This window comes from Geospiza fortis, unplaced genomic scaffold (genome assembly GCF_000277835.1).
Source record: "Geospiza fortis unplaced genomic scaffold, GeoFor_1.0 scaffold112, whole genome shotgun sequence".
Lineage (NCBI taxonomy): Eukaryota > Metazoa > Chordata > Aves > Passeriformes > Thraupidae > Geospiza > Geospiza fortis.
This window is the reverse complement of record NW_005054298.1, coordinates 2078961-2098695: the sequence shown is the minus strand read 5'-3', so window position 1 is coordinate 2098695 and position 19735 is coordinate 2078961. Positions and strand designations below refer to the sequence as shown.

Below are 19735 nucleotides of genomic sequence, written 5' to 3'. Positions count from 1 at the left end.
CTCTTTCTGTTGAAAGATTAATATGAAAAAATGTTTATTATTCTACCAGTATTTTGCCCTGTGACTTTATTCAGGTTGTGTCCATAGGTCCATCTCAAGGGCTGCTGACGAAGCCCAGTGTTCCCACCACAGATGCTCTCCCAACCATGCTCAAGATCCAGAGTCCACAGACAAGGGCTCAGCTCTATTGGAAGGATAAAGCCCTGAAACTACTGAAAAAGCTGTTGAGAAGTATGAAAAATAATATGCAGGATTTTTTCCCTCAGTTACCAAGAAATTCGAAGCAGCCAGCAATCAACCTCCCTCTTCTCAGCACTCAAAAGCACTTACAGAAAGCCTATTCTTAACCCTGCTGCACAGGAAAAACTCCCTTTTATCTTCCATTTATTTTCATTTTTACCTGAAAGGCAGAAAGGAGTTGGGTTTTATGTGCACCAAACATGAACTGGACTTTTTTTGCAGTGTATTAGACTGCGGTCACCTTCTCCCCATATGAATGCATACCTGGATTTCCACCGAAAAAAAATAAATAAAATAAAAACCACTGACAATATTGCCCTTCTGATTTAAGCATGGCCTGTTACTCAATGTAACGTTCATCTATACATGCTCTCACTGTTTAAGAACTCGGCGCAGGTGTTATTAATAAAATAAATTTATTTTTAAAAAGGATGCTATTCTATAAGCTTTGAAGCTCACACATAGTCTAACTTAAGCCAGCTTGGGCTCATCTGGTCTTTAAATGAGCCCTTTCATGTGGTCAGCCCACGAGCCATACGTACTGCTGCTCAATCACGCCACTGTACATCGTCAGCGCGAGGATGATTTGCATGATTTGCATTTCCTGTGCGCTCCAGCTTCAAGGAGCTCTAAAGCACCACGTACAAAAGAAACCACCGCCAAGTAATGCAAAGATTTTTTTTACTTAAACCAGATGAGACTGTTTCAGTCAGCCTTGCCAATGGTGAAAAAGGGAAAAAAAAAATATATATATAAACCAACAAAAAGAAGTGAGGGAAAAAAGTCTCAGGGATATCCTGTTAAATAAGGATTTATTTGGAGGGAATCTGAACCTTAGATTCATACCCTTACTTTTAAAATATAAAAGTTCTATGAGACCCTTAAGAAATATGGCCTAGCAGAAAATAATTCAGCTAAGAACTTTTCTTCCCCAGTATTTCTTAGCTTTTGGCACTACATTAAGTTAGTAATTTATTTATTTATTTAATAGCACATAAATGGATTCTGATTACATTCCGTTTCATAAGGTAGAAAAACTAACCTAACTAAACTAAATTCACTGATAGCTGGTTAATACTTGTCCCTATGAATAAATCTTTTATTTTATCCCAAATGATCAATAAAACCTATTGGGCAAACAGCTAAGACAGAAACAGCATTACAGTGGGCTTCAATGAATAAGAACTAAAATTAAAAAAAAATGTACCAGAGCCTCGTTGTCATGAAAAACAGAGACAGATGGGGAGCCAGACCTATATGATGCTACAAATAGATGAATATCTTGTAAGGATTTCAACAAATGTTAAAAGACCTAGTCAAAAATTGAAAAAGTACAATGCAGCAGCACAAGCAAATCTGAAGTTCACCTGAAATCCAAGCCATGCTATCATCATTATATAGATTATCATGTTTCAAAAATAACAATAAAGATTAAAGCCTTTATAAATTCTCTTCTAGATAATGGCACAGCTAAAAATGTCATTATTCAGTACAAAGAAAATAAAATTAAGGAAGTTTGCTATAACAGCTACTTTGGAAATGAGGTGCATCCTGTCCCCAACTTAAAAATACAGGTGGGAGTGTGAACTTCACATTCCAATACTGGATTGGATGGCAAGGCTCCCTTTAAACTGGCAGATAAATTAAGATGACTGAAGACTATCAGGCTGACTGAGTGAACTGTATGTACCCAGCCACAGAGAGCAGCCTGACAGAGACCCAAGTCAGGCTGCTCCAGGAGTCTGCACATCATCACGCTCCAGAAAAACCACAGCGAACTCCCGGCGCTGCCGCTTCCAAAGGACACTCGATTTTAGAAAATTAAGTTGCATTTTCTTTGGTTTTGGTTTGTTTTGGTTTTTTTCTGTGTTGTTCAAATGGAACCAAATACAAGATGTGGGCGAAACCGTAACCGAGGGGTTAAATTCTGTCTTGAACACAAAAATTCCACTTATTTCATTGTTGTCTGCAAATATACAGTCAAGAGGCACATTTAATCACCACGCGTAGTTTCTATATTGTGACTGTAAGATTTAGTAATCGAAATGGCTACCAGAATAAAAATGCACTCTGTCATTTTTCCACTTAGACAGCCCCTGTATAATGCTCTTAAAGGTCAGCTAATTTTATTATGGAAAGTAACTAATAACCTTTATTAATTCTTACGCTCGCAGTTTTCGAACACGTCAACCAAATAAATAATACACTGCAGGAAGACACCACACAAACCAAGCTGTTGAATACAATCTCTCTGCATTTGCAACAGACAAAAGAGGTCATTAGAAATGTAATACATGGGGGTTTTTTGCTCTGGAAATTAGGAAAACATGGATAGACAGAGCTTTTTAAAAGCCAGGCTGCTGGTCCTCCCCCATGCTCCAAGATGCTGAGACCACCAAATGAGGTGCTAAATTCACTAATACCCAAGCACAACCATGATTCTCAATGTTATGCAGCATCTTTTCTTTTTTTTCTAACTTTCTAAATTTACAGGATGTGGCCAGTATTAGAGACCACAGGAGTTTTGCTTAGAAACTTTTCTGCTGTCTTTCACTTAATAAAATGACTGAAAACCATGAAAATATCAAAGTTAAAAATATGGGTGTTTATATTTTTTTCTCACTTTATCTCTTGCATGAAAAGCATCATTGTGTTGCACACTATATAAAAGATATAGAATATTCACATTTATTATAAGAATATTCACATTTATTAAGGAATTTTGCTTTCCTTAAGTGGTTCAGAATGCAGAACTGCTCATGGTCAGCCTCTCCTAGCAAAATGCTTTGAGTGAGTTTGTTCCTAAGAAATATTACTGCACCTGAAACTAAAAATAGATGGTTATTTTCAGCCATTTAATCACATGAGGAAAAAAGACACAGTTTGTACCAGTCTTCTTTAATTTACAAAATAATTCCATAACGAGCCCTGTGTGTTTATATCATGAAAATCCCTGGCACTCAACCTCCAGGCTCACACACCGTCTGCAAGTGGAAGCAAAATGGGGTTTAAAAGATTCCAGCAACAATAGTCTTGTGACTAAATCAGAAACAGAAGCACAAGTCATGAGCCAAACAGATACCTATCGGTTTCCTTGAGCTTAATCTGATTAAAACATGGCTCTCAAAAATGTTAAATAGAATGCCACGTCAGAGAGCTGGCAAATGATAAAAATAGTTCACGACAGGAAATCATTATTAAAGCAGCACTAGTTGTGTATCTGTTATGGAAATTTCCCTGTAATTTTTCTAGGTTTCCCCTTATGCTTTTTGTTGGGTTGCTATTACACTTTTTTTTTTCCTCTGAATGGCATGTAAGTTTGAGATGTAAAAAGAAAATTATCACTGCAATTTTCCAACTATACTCTGCTCAATACCATCTCAAGTGTGTCATACATCATCTTGTCATTCACTTGAACAAGAAATCACATAATATGCAGAGGTAGAAAATAATCTGAAATAGGGAAGTGCCACTAGGGCAAAACCATGTTCATATGCCAACACAGGGGAAAATTAAAAAAAAAAAAATTAAACTTCATCTTAACTTCAAGCATAATGAAAGCATCTTAAAAACACTTACTTGGAGAAAAAGTTTCAATGAAGAGCTGCTGGGAATGACAGTAGAGCTATTCTAGAGTTCACCAAACAATAGTAGAAAAACAAACCATTGAGAATATGCCATTACAAATTAACCTGAATGTTTTAAAAAGCTTACACAATTAAAAGAAGATTCAGAATCCTAAGAAAAAAATTTTAAAAGAAACTCAGTATTTCTATCCTCCTATTATTACCACTTCCCTTACAAACATGCTCGAGATTATCCTTCAGAGCACCCCATAAAATACAAACTAGAGTTATAGTATCTTGTCCTGACTTCAGTTACATAACCCAGAAAAAACTTTTACAACCAAAAAACTCCAACTTAACAAAAAATAATCCCTAAAAATACTTTTTTCAAAAGATTTTTTCTTATTCTAAGGCTAACTCAATTCCTAAGTCCCTATTTTTCCATACTGAAGCGACTTCAACAAATTTGAACAGCCACCCCCAAAACTCTCTGGATTCTTTTTAAAATGCCACTGATGGGAAAAATCCTCCATCCATCAAATTAGCTTTTCATTCAAAAGAGACATTTCATCTCTAGTGATGATTCAGGCTTCTCCCAAGAAAAGCCAGGATTAGATGGTAACTGATGCAGTGCCTCTCCATCAGGATACCCAATGTCCCTCCTGTACCTCCACTCCTCCTCCCTCCTCCCTGCACCCAGCAGCCTCTACCACTGACATGGACGCTTAAAACAGGAAGGGTTGTTTTAAATTTTAGGTCAAACCCATAATTATTTGCCAGCGGCACATCATAAGACAAACACATGATGTGGGGGAACAACGAGGTACTTCAGAGACAGGTCTAGATGGAAGTAGGGCTAATCTTTAATTAAACTCCAGCTACTGCCCACCTAAAATCCAGAGGTGACAATGCAATCACAGCAAAAGTGACAATTTTTAAAGACAGCAGAGTCACCAGCAGAGTTTTGGGAGTGTGTCTAAGACCTCCTTGATTGTTGTCTTGGATATTTAGCCAAGCTCTGCCTGACTCAGCATGAAAGGGAATGTGCATCCTATTAACAGCAGTGCTTAAACCTTATTCCATAAAGAGTTTTCCAAGAGCACTCACATCTATTCTTCTTAATATCCCTCCCACATTAAGAAATGATTATCTAATACAGGGAGTAATCAGCTCATGGTCTTACTACAGTCATCCTCCTTGACAAAGCAGGGAAAAAAACACCCAACTGTGAAGCATTAGAAAGTCAAGGTTCAAAACATCCCCATTTATTGAGATCAATGCAAATTTATTTAGATCTCCATGCAACAAGACCAAGTGATACAGACTGGTAAATTCAAATTCCCTACTTCTGCAATGTGCCTTCACCAGGACACACAGGAGGTCACAGTGAAGGACACACAGCCTTAACTGAGGGAAGAAAAGCTGATGACAGCTAATCCAGAACTGGTTTAAACGTTAATTTTAACACTTTACCATGTCAGATCATTGTTAAGCACTGAATTTCACACTGCCTTGCCTGTTTTCTAATCTGAAATGCCAATATAGAAGAACGGACTAATAGATTATTAATTTATTACAATATTACATATCCTTTCAGGTGAGAATTGAATAACAGAGTTCAGGTGTGCACCAAGAGCCATCCAGACTGATGCAAATTTGTTCCCAACAGCCTCTTTCTTATTCCATAGCCCCTCTCAGATCCATTTTCTTTGTATTACCCCAGGAAATGAGACATACAAGAGGAAAACAGACATTTTTGTGGTGCTTAGGAGCAAAAATATGTATGTGTAGAATTATATAGTGGGCCAGAACACCTCCCATCACTGCAGGCTAAATGAGTCATCCACTTCAGAATAATGACCAGTAATTAAACAAGAATCTGTAAAGCTGTTAAGTGCCTTTAACAATTCCAACCTATGACACTGAGGGGGTACAAGCTCCCCATGTACTGAGACCATCCATATGATCTGTCATACAGCGGAGCCTCTCACACAACAACCTCTCACCCATGGAAATGCTTCTCCCCAAGAAGCCAAACAAAAACAATTTAAAATATTTATGGCCATAAATTTCAGCCCTGCTCCATAAACCCATGAGGAGACATGACATCATGCTAACTACCTAGACCTGTCTGCTTGATAACAATCCCAGGTTTCAGGCTGAAGACTGAACTGCAGGAGTGTGGAAGGGTGTGAACCTACAGGTCAGCACAGATGCTGATCACAAATCTGACTGGCCAAAGCCAGAGCTGACACGCCAGCAAATATAGGAGGTCTGGCCATGAAGGACTGACACCACAAATACAAGTCTTGCAATATTTTTGCCTTCTTTTCAGCCTCCTTGGACTGGAAGTAGGAAGGATTTCCTTAAAGGGACTTAATTGCTACATCCTCCAGTCCCCATATCCACAGTTCTGCTTTCATGTGGTAGAGATTCTATATATTTCCCGAAGCATTAGCCAAATAATAGCCAGCTCCAGGCTCCAATGGGACATTTCTATCTGTTTTTTTTATCAGCATAGCAAGCTGCATCTCCCTTTGCTCTGTGGTTTCTCCTACATTTCCAGACCTGAGCTACATACCTTAAGTCTCCACTGCTCCACTAAAGTCCTTTCATACAGCTCATTTCTAAATCTTGTCTAGAAGTATTTTTACTCCCTTCCTAACCTTTTACTTCTCTAAGTGCCAAGCACTTGGCCAGCCAATATTCCCAAATCAGGCTTCAAAGAAGTAATTCTGAATTGTCTTGACTCAGGTTGTGACAGGAAGGGGCAGGGGCCCCCAAAAGCGTGGTGCTCTGCTGCTGCAGGAGGGAGCAGATGGCCACCTTCCAGATGGCAGCCAACCTTGTCTCACCAACTGCAACATCTGTACCTTGAGTTACATCTCAGAGGATGGTCCTGACACAGACTGCAGGTCACTGCCCACGGCTCCCGGCCACACGGCTGCTCCATGAGCCAGAGCATTTTGCAAAATGCGGAATGACAAGCCTGAAACAAGGTTACGACTAATTAAAGTTTGTAGCAGGGCACAGTTGAAAGACAGTTCAAAAGTAGATGTTAGGGAGGAATCCATCTTAAATATATATATTTTAAATGTTTCTCCAATCCAGTGTTTTGTCCCCAGCCACAAACATGCCTTGCCTTCCACATGGCACCTTGCAAACCTGGAATTAAGATGTGAACCATGCAAACCCAACCAACCCTGATGGCTTTGCTTCCAGGTCACCCCATGGCACAGAACAAGCTCATTTTTCAGCTTCCAGACCAAAAGTCTCTAACAGCACTACAAGAGCACTCAAAATGGACTGGATCCAGCTTTAAACATGATAAACTTCTCAAGGCTCAGGGAAACAGTGGTCCATGAATTTTAGCTTGAAGTAGCAAAGAGTAATTTGTGAGTTCTGTACCATCTAAGTCTAATTTTAACACAGCCACAAATTATATTGTTTCTTCACATGAACTTAATTCAACTCCTCGTTGGGGCCGTTAAACTTGAAACCTACCAAGAGGAAAGTAACTAAACAATTTTTTTCTGCCACAATCAGAGGCTGATGTGAATTAATGGTTTCACCAGTTTTACAGTATATATTCTTCTACAGTTTATTTAATAAATTCAAAAATTAAAATCTTGCTGCTTTCTTATTCTGAATGCATAACCTCCTCAAAAAGGAGGTCCTTCCAGACATTTAAAAGGAAAAAAGTGTGTTTTACAATAGGAAAAGGGAGCACACTGCATTTCAAAATCCATAAAATATAAAATTCTGGTTACAGGCTCAACAATCTGCCTAATTAGTTTTTTCTAATTAGCAGGATGCTCTAACCTCTTTAATAAGACTTCTGTGGACAGAATGTTCCATACTGGTTATCCATCTGAGGAGAAAACTAAACAAATACTTCTGAAGTGCAGCTAATAGAACAAACGTGGCTGGGCTTCATGGTCAGAAGGCTGCTCTGGCATGTAATACTAGCAATCTGCAAAAACATGAAATATTCTACCCTGGATACACTACTGCTCACAATAAACACCCCTTTGGATTTCAAAGACAAAAAGGAAAGATATTATATGCAAGAGTCAATGAAGTTACAGTTTTACACCACACACTGGAAGGCAAAATAATATAACAATATTTTAAAAAATAAAATTAAAAACAAAAACTAGTCATGGACCAGACACCATAGAAAAGTGAACTGAAGAGATAATGGGAAGACAAATATCACAGTGATGCTGTAAGAACCCAGAGTGTGGTTGCAAAGCTCTTTGGCTGCACAGCAAAGCATTTGCTCGGTGCACACAGCTTTTGTATCTTCATCATTCAGAGCCTTAGTCTGTACCTAGCAATTAATAGGCAGCAGTATTGTCTCCAAATCCTGTTTTATCCAACAAAAACCATTTTCATTATTCCTTTGTATCAACTATGCTGTTTAAAAACTATGGGTTAAGAGAAATGGGGAGCCCCAGCAGTATCTGTGACCAGAGGAAAACTCTGGAGATAAAGAAAACCCAGTCCCCTGCTCCATTAGGAGTTTGCAGAGCAGCTGCTGAGCTTCATCTCAACAGCTGAAATATCCTTTATACTCCTTAAAAACGCAGGAAGCACACAAGCATCTCAAACTCCCTCCCTGCCACCAATTCATTCACCCCGATTCCACCCATGGCCCCAACATGTTGGTCTCATCACCCATCAGCAGACAGGAAAACCCCTTCCCTTTTTTCCAATCATCTAGTATCTAGGAAAACAAGAGCCATGTGCAAAATATAATCTAAGAACAGTCCCTTGAAAACCTCCTGCTAATGACAGGAGGTACAGAGGCACCATAAATATTGACTTCAAACACGCTGAGCCCCAGAGACCCCACGCACTCCACAATGTCAATGACCTTCCATGCAGCTGTTAGCATTGGAAATTAGGATTTTTCAAGTACAGATGCTTACTTTAATGCTGAATTTATATTCCATTCATCATAGCATAGCGTGGTTAACAGTTGGACTTGACGCTCTTAGAGGTTTTTGCCAACCTTAACGATTCTCAGTCTATGATTAAAATCTAATATTTTTCTTCTGTACTAAAATGCAAAACTATATAAAAATATTCTCCAGTGTGTTTACACCAGAATGAGCTTTAATTCAATGCAAGACCATGCTCCAGGTTCTCTGCTCCATGTTAGAAAAAAAATTGAAGAAAATGTAGGTTTTTCTATTTCTAACTCATGATGCGATTTTCAATAATTACATTAAACTCTAGTTTTCCAGATTCTTTTGTGGCAAATTGCTCTTCTCTGATACTCTTCCCTACCACTCCTGCCTGTGGATCTTTTGGGGAAAAGACCTGAGACACTTCAGACCTGAATGCTTCAACAGCCACAGAAACCACTGAAAACCAATTCCAGGCCTGGTCCACAGGATCCTCTGCAGGGCTGGTACAAAACCTCAGAAGAGCAAATTCTGCTGGAAGCCAGATTCCACCTTGAGCAGATGGCAGCACAACAGTCTGGAGGAGGTAAAGATGAGGGCTATGTAACCAAGTCCTCTTCCGAAAAAGCCTTTTGACTGGAAAACACCACTTGAGTCATCAGTAGCCACAAGGGCCAGCTGACCCCACACAAGTTAACTTCTCCCAGTCAGGACCTTGGAGATTCGTGGAAGTCATGGAGAAACATGAGGACACCAAGTATTTGCTCCTGGGACAACTGAGAGTCACAAATACCAAGAGGTGCCCAACATCTGATGGTAACTCAAGTTCCTCTCAAAGCACCTACCCATCTTTTTTCCTCCCACTTTGACACCCCACAGCTAAGACCTGAGGATGTACCAATAAATTGGGACCAACTTTAGTCTAGGATGATGGCAACAAAGAAGGAATTCAAGTGGTTAAGTAAAAAAAGAGAAGAACCACAAGAAAATGGTCACTCTACTACCAAAGGGAAAAAAAAAAAAAAACCTTCAAAAACCTGCCAAAATCACCCCCAAAATTCACCTTTTCTTGCGTAGTTTTAGTGTCTTTAGCAATATTTCTCAAAACGCATTTGGCAGATAAAATTTTTCACTGTTAGGCTTTTAATAAAATTGACTACCAGGAAATTTCTGCATTAAAAATAATTTAAAATAATTCAGTTCCTCAGGGTTTAAGCACAGAGATGTTGCCATGCATGCTAACTGCTCCATGTTTAGTGAGTTACAACTCTTCTGTCTCGAGTAGGAAATGCATTTTGCACACAAAAGCCAAAGGCACTGTCAAACCTGCAGCAATCTGCAGAACATTTGGAAAAAAATGCCTGCAAACTAACTGTTACAAGATAATGGTACCATTTATCATTCTTAAATTCCATCTTTAATTAAAACTGGGATATTCTCTTACATAAATAAAAAATTACAGATGTTCTCAAATTACTCCCCTTCATTTTTTTTTAGTTTTTCCATATACAACATACATAGAGTTACTTGTTCAGAATTTTTTCATGTTATTACATAATATTTTAATACATGAAGATTTTTCCATATTCTAACTAGATACATATAATTTTCCATAGAGTATGCTATATTAAAAATATTAGCACTCAAGAAAATACATTAACAGAAATCATTTAACTGCAAGAAAAACAGAATTTGAAATGAATTTTCTATTGTTCTACCCATAATCATTTACACCTTTGCTTTTTAAAACATTCTGTAAATCACTAATTTAAAGGACTGATGTAGTTACATCAGGTAAGGTAGTGTGAGAGAAACATTAGCTCCACTCTAAAAACATTTTCCCCCATATAATTCTTTGACATACTCTTAAAAGGAATGAATTCTTCCAGTTATTCTGCAACAAGAAAACCACATATTTGCTTTTGATGTTGTGTCCACTGCTGTTTCCTTCATCCTTTCTTCAAGTTGCAACTAGACAGAAATGTAAGTTCAAGCGTGCAACAAGTAAAATGGAAATTAAGAGAGCTAAAACAAAAAATGATGAACAAGAAGGCAAGGTTATAAACATAAACAATAAAAACAGCCAGTGCTCTGAAATGGAAAGCATTCTTTAAAATGACTGTGTCCACTGGACCATCAGAGTAAATGTGCAGGAGGAAGGGAGGAAAAGACAGGGACAAAGGACAAAGGCAAGAAAGGAAAAATACTGTCCAAGGGAATAAGGAAATTGTGGAAATTTTCATTGCAGAACGATGAACAAAAAAAAGCCTTTCAGTTTCTTTGTATTCATCAAAGATACTCCAATTAATAGATGCAATGTATGTATTCCTAATTGTTTTTTGTAGGGAAGTTAAATTCATCATCATAATGACTCAAAGCCTACCAATACTTAGGCTGAGATGTATTAAAGGGAAGAGGAGGAGAAAATAAATTGATCAAACTCTGGTATGGAGGAGTCAGAAGGCAATCCTAAATTAAATGTTTTCCATTGTGGTACAATTTGGCACAAAATCCTGCTTAGGTATGTGTTGTGTGTTAAGAGAAGAAACATGATAATAATCCACAAAATTAAGTGGTTTATGTTTAGACTAACATTTCTGTTTGATGCAGAATGTCATTTATGAAGCAACCGTCCATCCACGACCACCCTCACCCACCGTGCCTCAGCTCACAACAGAGTGGGTTCCAAGATTATGGCCCAAATCCCTTGGATGGCACTGCACCAGGAGGTGATGCCCTTGGAGAGCAAGCAATGGACCCCAGCCTTGTCTTAGGGACAGTCAGTCCTGTAATCCCAGAGCAATCAAGAAGATAAAACCAGAAAACACCTTTGGACACATTTTCCAGAGTGACCATGGACCTTCAAAATCTACACTGAAACTCATGGACACCCACAGCAGGTGCTAGCAGCCCCCAGCTGGCATGAAAAGCAGATGTAGAAAAAGAATCCCAGAATGATGTGGATTGGAAGGGACCTTAAAGATCACACAGTTCCAAATGCCCTGCCATGGGCACCTTGGTGGCTCCAAGGCCCATCCAAGCTGGCTCTCAGGTAGAGGCACAGGGGCTGAAATAGGTAAGGAAAGGCCTCTGGATTCACTCTGCTGAAGACTGGAAACTGAGATGTCACAACCACCTGAACCAAGACTTTCAAACTTCAGTGTGTTTGGGTCAAGTTAAAGCTTACCCACAAAAATCCCCAAAAGTATATATATTTAGTTAGTGCTAAGGTAGATCTTCTCCCAAAATTGCTTTGCCAGAAAGAGTTTGTACAATGCAAAATTCTTTTTCATCATGCATCAATTCACAAAACACAGTCTAGTTGTGGGTACTCATTAAGAAAATTAGTTGTTTATGACACCAGAACACAAAGCTATAAATCTAAATCATGTGCAAAGCAAGTATCTGACAAAATTTGTAATATTTACTTCTTAGTTACAACAAAAAAAAACCCAAAACAATCTGAGATTAGGAAAAAAATGCAGCACTGGAAAAAAAGGCAAAAATCAATATTTTTCTCTTTATTAGATGCAAACTAAAGCTTTTTTTTACTTTCCCTTTGGAAGATCAAATTAGTGTTATAGGCTGGAATGACAATGAATTGTGGAAAGTATCATATTCTTTATAATATAGTAGTGTATATGTTTGTTATTTGAAAATAGAAATGTAATCCATAACTAATCTAGAAATAAAATATATACACAGCAACCATTTAAAAGGACAGATAAAATCCTCATTAAAATCCTAAGTGCAGAAATACTGAATCATAATGCACAATTTCATTACATTTTACTGCCACCAATGTAAATATCAATTCTCCAGGTGAGTCATAAAATTCATTTTAGAAAGAAAAATAAGGATTTCACCGGGCATTTGAGAACATAAAGGAAAACACATGCTAGGGTTTGAAAACCCAGACTGTTCTTTCCTTCTCTCATCAGAATATTTTGCTGGAATTTCAGCAAATCTTTTACACATCAAACAGACAACTGCCATTTCACATTAGCACTTTGTACAGATCACCCAGCAGTCCCAGCCCGCGTCCTCCCCGGCCCCGCACCTCTCCCTGCACCGTCCTCATCATTCCCAGCTCGCTTCTGCCAAAACTCAGCTCCCATATATGCACTTCCCCTGACTTCAAAGGAAGGAGCCTGCATTTAAACTCATCTAAACCCTCTTTTAACTATCCAAATTGTGAAATTGCCTAATAATGGGAGTGTATTTAAGGGGAAAAAAAAAAAAAAAAAGCATGTTGGACAAATTAACCAAGTAAAGTTTTTGGAGGGAAGAGTGCATGTGGGGGTTTCCACACAAAAACGTAAAGAAAACCTGTCACTTTTAAAATGAATAGCTACCATCTGCCAGCATTTTATCTGAGGCAAAGTTGATTAATGCAAAGTGAATGTTTAAGATCACATTGCTGTCTGCCTGAATAAATTTCAGGTAGTTTACTCGGGAGGTTTTTTTGTCCTGGTTCTTAGGAGATTTTTTTGCTGTTCTTATTGGATCGCCCCCTCCAAGTTTTTCGGCAGCCAGAGCTAAGAATAAAAAAACATTTGTTCTTAAATCATGGTGCTGTACAAGGACTTTTGAGCACCAGAGCATTGTTTCTGGCCCTTCAGAGCAAGAGAATTCATCTCCCTCAAAAGGACATCCCACCTCCTTCATCAGCTTCACAAAAACTTTTCAGGCAGCCTCTCTCCATCACATTCAAAAGGAAATTTTCGCAGTCTGGTTGTGAGCAGAGAAACAACAGCAGTGCTGTTATCCTCAATAGGAAGTGATTTTGCCTCTACACACTCCCTAATTTTTTACTTCATTTTTTACTGGGTTAAGTCTTTTTACCGGATTAATTTTTTTTTAACCAATTATTTAATCATTCGCTTTTATTTACACTATCTTTGCCATTTATTAAAAAGCAAATTAATTATGATTCCAAACCCTTTTTCTGTTAACTTTCACACCTTGATTTATATTAGCATTCTGCTAAAAATAATTTTCAAATCCATTTGATAATATGCTCTCCTTCCCAAATTCTCTTTGACCGTTAAGATTTTTCAGAAGAACCTTCCAGAACAGGTTTGGGGCGCTATTAAAAATCAAACAAAACTCAGTTTTACACACGCATTCCCTTGTTATGTTTTTCCAGCATCAGATGGCCTCCAAGTTCTCCCTCAGCAGAGAGAATTTCACACCCCTTATCCAGGCTGGGACACCCTCTATTATCCAGGGCTACAGCAGTGGAGGGCATCATCTGTGCTGAGTGGTGGAGCTTCGTGCCATTCCATATGGACGTATATTCTCTGTGCTTCCACTCAAAGCTGGCTGGACACCAGCCAGCTCTGGTCAGAAGTCACCAAGTTGTTTTAGCTCAGTACATGGTGCCTGTGTCTCGTATCTCAGTAGGGTTTATTGGTTGAGGCTCAACGTGGTGCTAGGACGGCCATCTGGCCCCCGGAGCGGAGCGAACTCCCAGCCAGCTCCTTCGGAGCGTGGGCAGGACAAACGTGTGTGCGTTTGCACCAGCCCGTGTGAACTAACCTGGGTGAACTCAAAATGGTTTGTTCAGGGGGAAAAAACGCGAGCAAGTTTAGCACTAATGGAATTAAAGCAGTAATGACCCTTTGTTCAGCGAGGGAGCAGAAAAGCGGAGCGCAGGGCGAAGCAGGGGCTCCCACACCTTCCTTTGGGCACCTCCACAACAAGGTGAGAATGTGGAGATTTGTACCCATCAGTGAATTACACTCACGTGGTATTTTTAATCAGAAAAGTGTTTAAGGCCAGCTTGGATAGGGATTGGAGAAACCTGGTCTAGTGGAAGGTGCCCCTGCCCATGGCAAAGGGGTTGGAATGACATGGTCACCTCCAACCCATCCCAGTCTGTGATTATGTGTTTCTAGCAGACCTGAACCCTGCCCTTATGGCATACTGGATATTACATATATCACCTTGTATATTCCTGCCTTTACATCAGCTCATCAAAGCACGAGGGATCTCTAGGAGCACATTCCCTTCCTGTCCAGGAACACATCCCACTGTGCCCCACACAAAACTGTAGATAAACACAAAGAGCAAAGACATGGGGTGAAACCAAGACAACCTCTGAGCAGAAAATTATTCAGTAATTCCAAAGAGATGAGGCACGTCCCATCTTCAAATGCAGTGCATTTCAGCAGCAACATCAAAATACACACTCTTAGTAGTTAATGCTATAATTAAGGGTTATGTTTATTCACCTATATATAAAAGCAAACACCATAAAATATGCCCAAAAATCCCAAACATTATCAGATAAACTTTTTCTTTTAATTTGTAGGTAATTTGTTATCTTCTTTTAACTAATGTCCTATTTATACATACAATGTATTTATGCCTCACCTAAGCATTATGAGGGTCAAATTCTAGGACAGTCTCTAATGCAGGACAAATTATTGCAATTCCTACAAAGATTATATAAACATTTCCAGTATTTTACAGAAAGATGTAAACAGGCAGGAATGTTTCCAGCACAAATGGGTATCTATGTATTCAGATTTAATGAAATTTGCCCTGCCCTGCTTTGAGTTACATCCTCAAACACCTACTCCAGGGCATGCAGGAAGGTTTCTGAAAACAAAATATCTAGAAAACAGTTAAATCCTCAAGCTTGCAAATGGTCACACATCCACACAGTGTTATGTTTTCAGTAGGATTGAAATACTCGCTGGAAAAAAAAATTAAATGTAAAGGGTTGCTTTTTTCAGGTATTTAGGGGACACAGCCCACCAGAATTCACTCTATAAGAATGCATTTTCTGCTTATAGAATAGAACAAAAGCATCAGATCTGAAACAGTCTTAAATCTAGTAGATTTTAAGAGAATACTAAAAAAAAAATGAAATCAAGAAACAACCACATCTACATTATACACTGTTGAAATGTACTCTCCTTTGCTGAACACCACCCCCAGGTTGGGGTTTTTTTCCAGAGCTCTATTAATTGAAAACAATAATTTGTTTTCTCTTTTGTAAAACGTAAAAAGCACAGAATTTGTCTTTAAAATATAGTTGTCAGATATCAAGGGGTATATATATGCTAACATTTACCCTAGGGGTATTTCAGGGCTAGAATCTGTTACAAATAAAATCTTTATTCATATGAACAGCTACCTGGGGGGCAATACTGAATGTTATACATAATATTTTTATATATATATATTTAAAATAATATAGCAGTGCTGTTAAAACACACTGGAAGCCACACTGAATTTAGTCACTGTTTTACAGTTTTATGCTACTAACTTTTCAGAGACTGAATTGTTTTGTAGAGGATAGCTCCTAAAAGATAAACTCCTTTCATCTAATGTATCAAACCAGTGTTTTACTATCTGTAATTTAAAAGACTGCTCACTGTAATAAAGAAAATAATTAGAGGAAAAAGAAAAGCATTTTTGTTTTTCATTAAATTGTGCAACACTATTTTCAAATTTGAGAACTTTCCTTGAATCAAGAATTTTTAAAAGGCTGAAAAAATTTCTTCTTTTACATGCTTTCTAGAATTACAGAATAGTCGCTGTGTGCTATGGAAAACAACTTTAGGCTAAAGATCAGACACCCACATTTATCAAGAAGCTGAAGCTGTCTGAAGAAGTTGGGAGACAAAGCAGTGAGCACAGCAGCTCTGCAGAGTGCCAGCAGCCTGAGGAGGCTCTGCTGGACCTTCCAAATCCACAGAATGAAGATAATATCCCACCAACTGCTAACAAAGCTCTCAGATGGTTGAAAACCTTGCCTAGAGAAAGCAGACAGCAATTCTTCCCTTTTTTCAGTGCACTTCAAATGCTGTGATTTGGAAACTGCCACCACAAGAATGAAACTCCTCGTACCAGCGCAACATACAAGCACCTTCTTTCAAATTAGGGAAAAATCATCTGTGACTCTACAGCAATTGAAACTCAGTCTGTGGCTGCTGCACATCAATCTATGTGATCATTGCAAGATCTCTAGGTAAGAGATCCACCTTTAAATTCTCCTCCTGGCCTTCTAAGTTAAAGAGATTCTGCATGCTTGGGCTTCCCACTCCTCAGGGCTCCCATGCTCCTCTCAGGAGATGAAGGAAAACATGAGCTGGTTTAACACATTGCTCAACAAAGCCAAGACAACAGAAAAGCAAAACTTTTCTGGAGAAATGCAGCACAGGCTTTGCATTGGGGAATTAATACAAATCCAGGCAGCGCTGCAGATCAAACACCGAGTGTCCGTATCTCCCGTAACAGCTCTGTGTGTTCCCTGTGGAGGGTGAGGACACCTTCTCCCTGTGACAATCCCAGGGAGATCTCCACGTTCTTGGGAACATCATGTTCCTGCACACCACGAGAGCGGCCGTACAGTTCACAAAAGTAACATTAAATGCCCTGTGCATTACCAGCTCAGCTTTAGTTTGTGCTCAAGGGAGGACACGTCTGTTCTCTGATAAAACAATCAGCAAGTTCATCATTGAAACTCTGCTCTCTGCAGAGCATCTGAATTTAACATCTACGGCTCTGCACTACATCCTTTGTTTCAAAAGCAATTTTTAAGATTATTCCTTAACTCTCTGAGTGTCACATTTAAACTAACAAACCTTCCTGGTCCCACAAATCAGCTTATATGGGTAGAAGTCTAAGTCCTGTAAAACATATCTATACTATTTCTATAAAATACATCTAACATCAAACTTAACAGCATCAGTATTACTTCTCACACACACCAGGATCTTGAAATAAAGTACAGTTTGAACATAAAGATTTAGTAAGGCAGCTCCATTATCACAAGTGTTTGCACTTGAAATATCCATGACCTTTCTGCACTACTAAACATACAAATAAAAACAAGCTATTTACGAAATGTCACATTTATGGAAAGCACTTATAAAACAAAGGGGTTTTTTTTCTGTAAATAATATCAATATTATAAGTAATGCAAATTTGGTATTTTCCATGACCTCACAAGAAGGTTGAAATATTTAAATGTGCAATTCTAAACACACAGTATTGCCAGTTTACAATGGGACTTTGTCTTTTCAAACTGCTACCTGGGAAGCTGATCTTCATTGGTTATTAGAAAGCTTAGAAATAACATAATTAAAATTAATTTTAATCAATGTGTTTTCTAAGGGGTGAGTAGTCATCCTTACTAGGTTGAATCTGATGCACCTATACTTTCAATTTAATAAAATAATCAAAACATTCAATTACAAAACAAGCATTAAAAATGTGCAAATAAAGTAGAAGGTACCTCTAATCAGTTTTCCTCTCACCAGCCATATCAGCCCTTGATCCTAAAATTTTATGCTGCCTGCGAGGACAAGGTACAAATTCTATTTTAACCATCTCATCTTTGTCAACTTTGACTGTTTGATTCCCTCTGCTCCAACCCGAACAGCACCAGCAAAGAAAACGCTTTCCTCTCCTTAAGATGCTCCATTGGTTAGATCAGATTTATTTGCTGTCAGTAAAGGTTGTATTTGCACATAAGTCTATGACAGATTGCAAGTTTATTAACTTCAAGTGAGTTTTCAGGCTGCTGGGTTGAGGTTTTTTTGTTGGGTTGTTGGGTTTTTTGTGGGATTTTGCTTTTTTTGGTTTTTTTTTTTGTCAGCGCTCCCTCCCCCTTTCCCCAAGATGTGGGTTACTTGACAAATTGGAGTTAAGTTATCTTAGGTCAATGTAACTGTAAGTTAAACTAATGAAGTGTATGTCTATGAGTGATGTCTGATTAGTTTAATGCAGTTAGTGCTGGACAGCTTGGGCTGCTGACCTTGAAGGAACACAGATAACATTGTGATGCGTTGGAGGATGTGGTTGTGATACAAGACAAATTTACATAACAGTTTGTCATGTACACTCCTCCAAAACAAAACTGTTGCAAAAAGAAAGCAAGAGGAAACCAACACTAAATGCCTCGCACAAGACAAAATGGGGAAAATTAATTATAACGTTTGGCTTGAGGTGGGAGATTATTTTAAATGGGAGCCAAAAGCAGGCACAGGAAAGGTGCACATTTACACAATATGTGTTCCAAGATGGCTTAGACATTGTGCTGGGTAACACTGAGCAAATGCAGCCTTCTACAGCACAAATCTGCTCTTGAAAAATTATATTCCTTCCTCAGGAAGCACCTACTTGCTCACAGTAAAAAATACCAGACCTAGTTCTGAACTGTGACTCGTTGGCACATCATTCAGGTGTGCTCAGAGTCCCCCTGAAGCTCATTCTGCAGCTGCTTGGGCTAAAAGAACCCTGTGCAAGAACAGTCTCCCCCCATGAAGCTACACAGTCCCCACACAATGTTCTGCATGCTGTGAGCAAAGCTCTATCTCATTGCTCCAGACAATCACCTCGCCACATCTCATCTGATCAGGTAGGCCAAGCAAAACTGCTGGGTTTAGAGACAGCTTGGCTCTGGAGGGGCTGATTCTCACTATGTGATAGCTATCTTGTCGACCTAAATCGCCTGTTTTTATCAGCCCAGGTTCGAGCTGATGGAAATTTGCTACTTACATAAATGTATAATTGACACCCACAGTTGCTGGCACATTACTGAACCGGACCATCATTAAGATAAAACTGCTCCCTTAATCCTCCAGGTCAGCCTGAGCAGGACCCTGATAAATCAGACTTGCTAATAGATACATGGGAGGGCACGTGAGGAAGCTTGCAGTGTTCACATCTATGCCATCTCTCAGCCTAATCTGTGAAGCACAGTTTAAACCTTTCAGAATGACTGAGCTCACATGATAAATTTCAAATGAGAGATACACATACACGTATAGACATCAGGCACCCAGATATTGAGAGACTCTCATGGACTGGAGATGCAAGGCAAAACAGTCCTGGAAATTCTAAATAAAACATATAATTTCTCAGTTATACCCCAAGAAGAAAAACCTGCGCTGCCCACTGCAAGCCCCTAATTGCTCTCACATACACCCTTGCATACACACAAGGAGTGAGTTCAAGAGACTTGGCTGAAGGCATCTGCGTAATTTGAGTTTAGAA

General features: G+C 38.8%; 1 protein-coding gene across 6 annotated transcripts in view; it reads right to left on the bottom strand.

The window, feature by feature from the left end:
* Positions 1–19735, bottom strand: part of GTDC1 (glycosyltransferase like domain containing 1) — a 163692-nt gene that overhangs the window by 98403 nt on the left and 45554 nt on the right. Inside the window, exon 1 of one of the 6 annotated variants that reach the window (XM_031056265.1) lies at positions 6680–6780. The exons of the other annotated variants lie outside the window; for them this stretch is intronic. Coding sequence (XP_030912125.1) covers positions 6680–6771 — 92 coding nt within the window. The 5' untranslated portion in view covers positions 6772–6780. Of the gene's footprint in view, positions 1–6679; positions 6781–19735 lie in introns of those variants that run through there. 6 annotated transcript variants of the gene reach the window in all.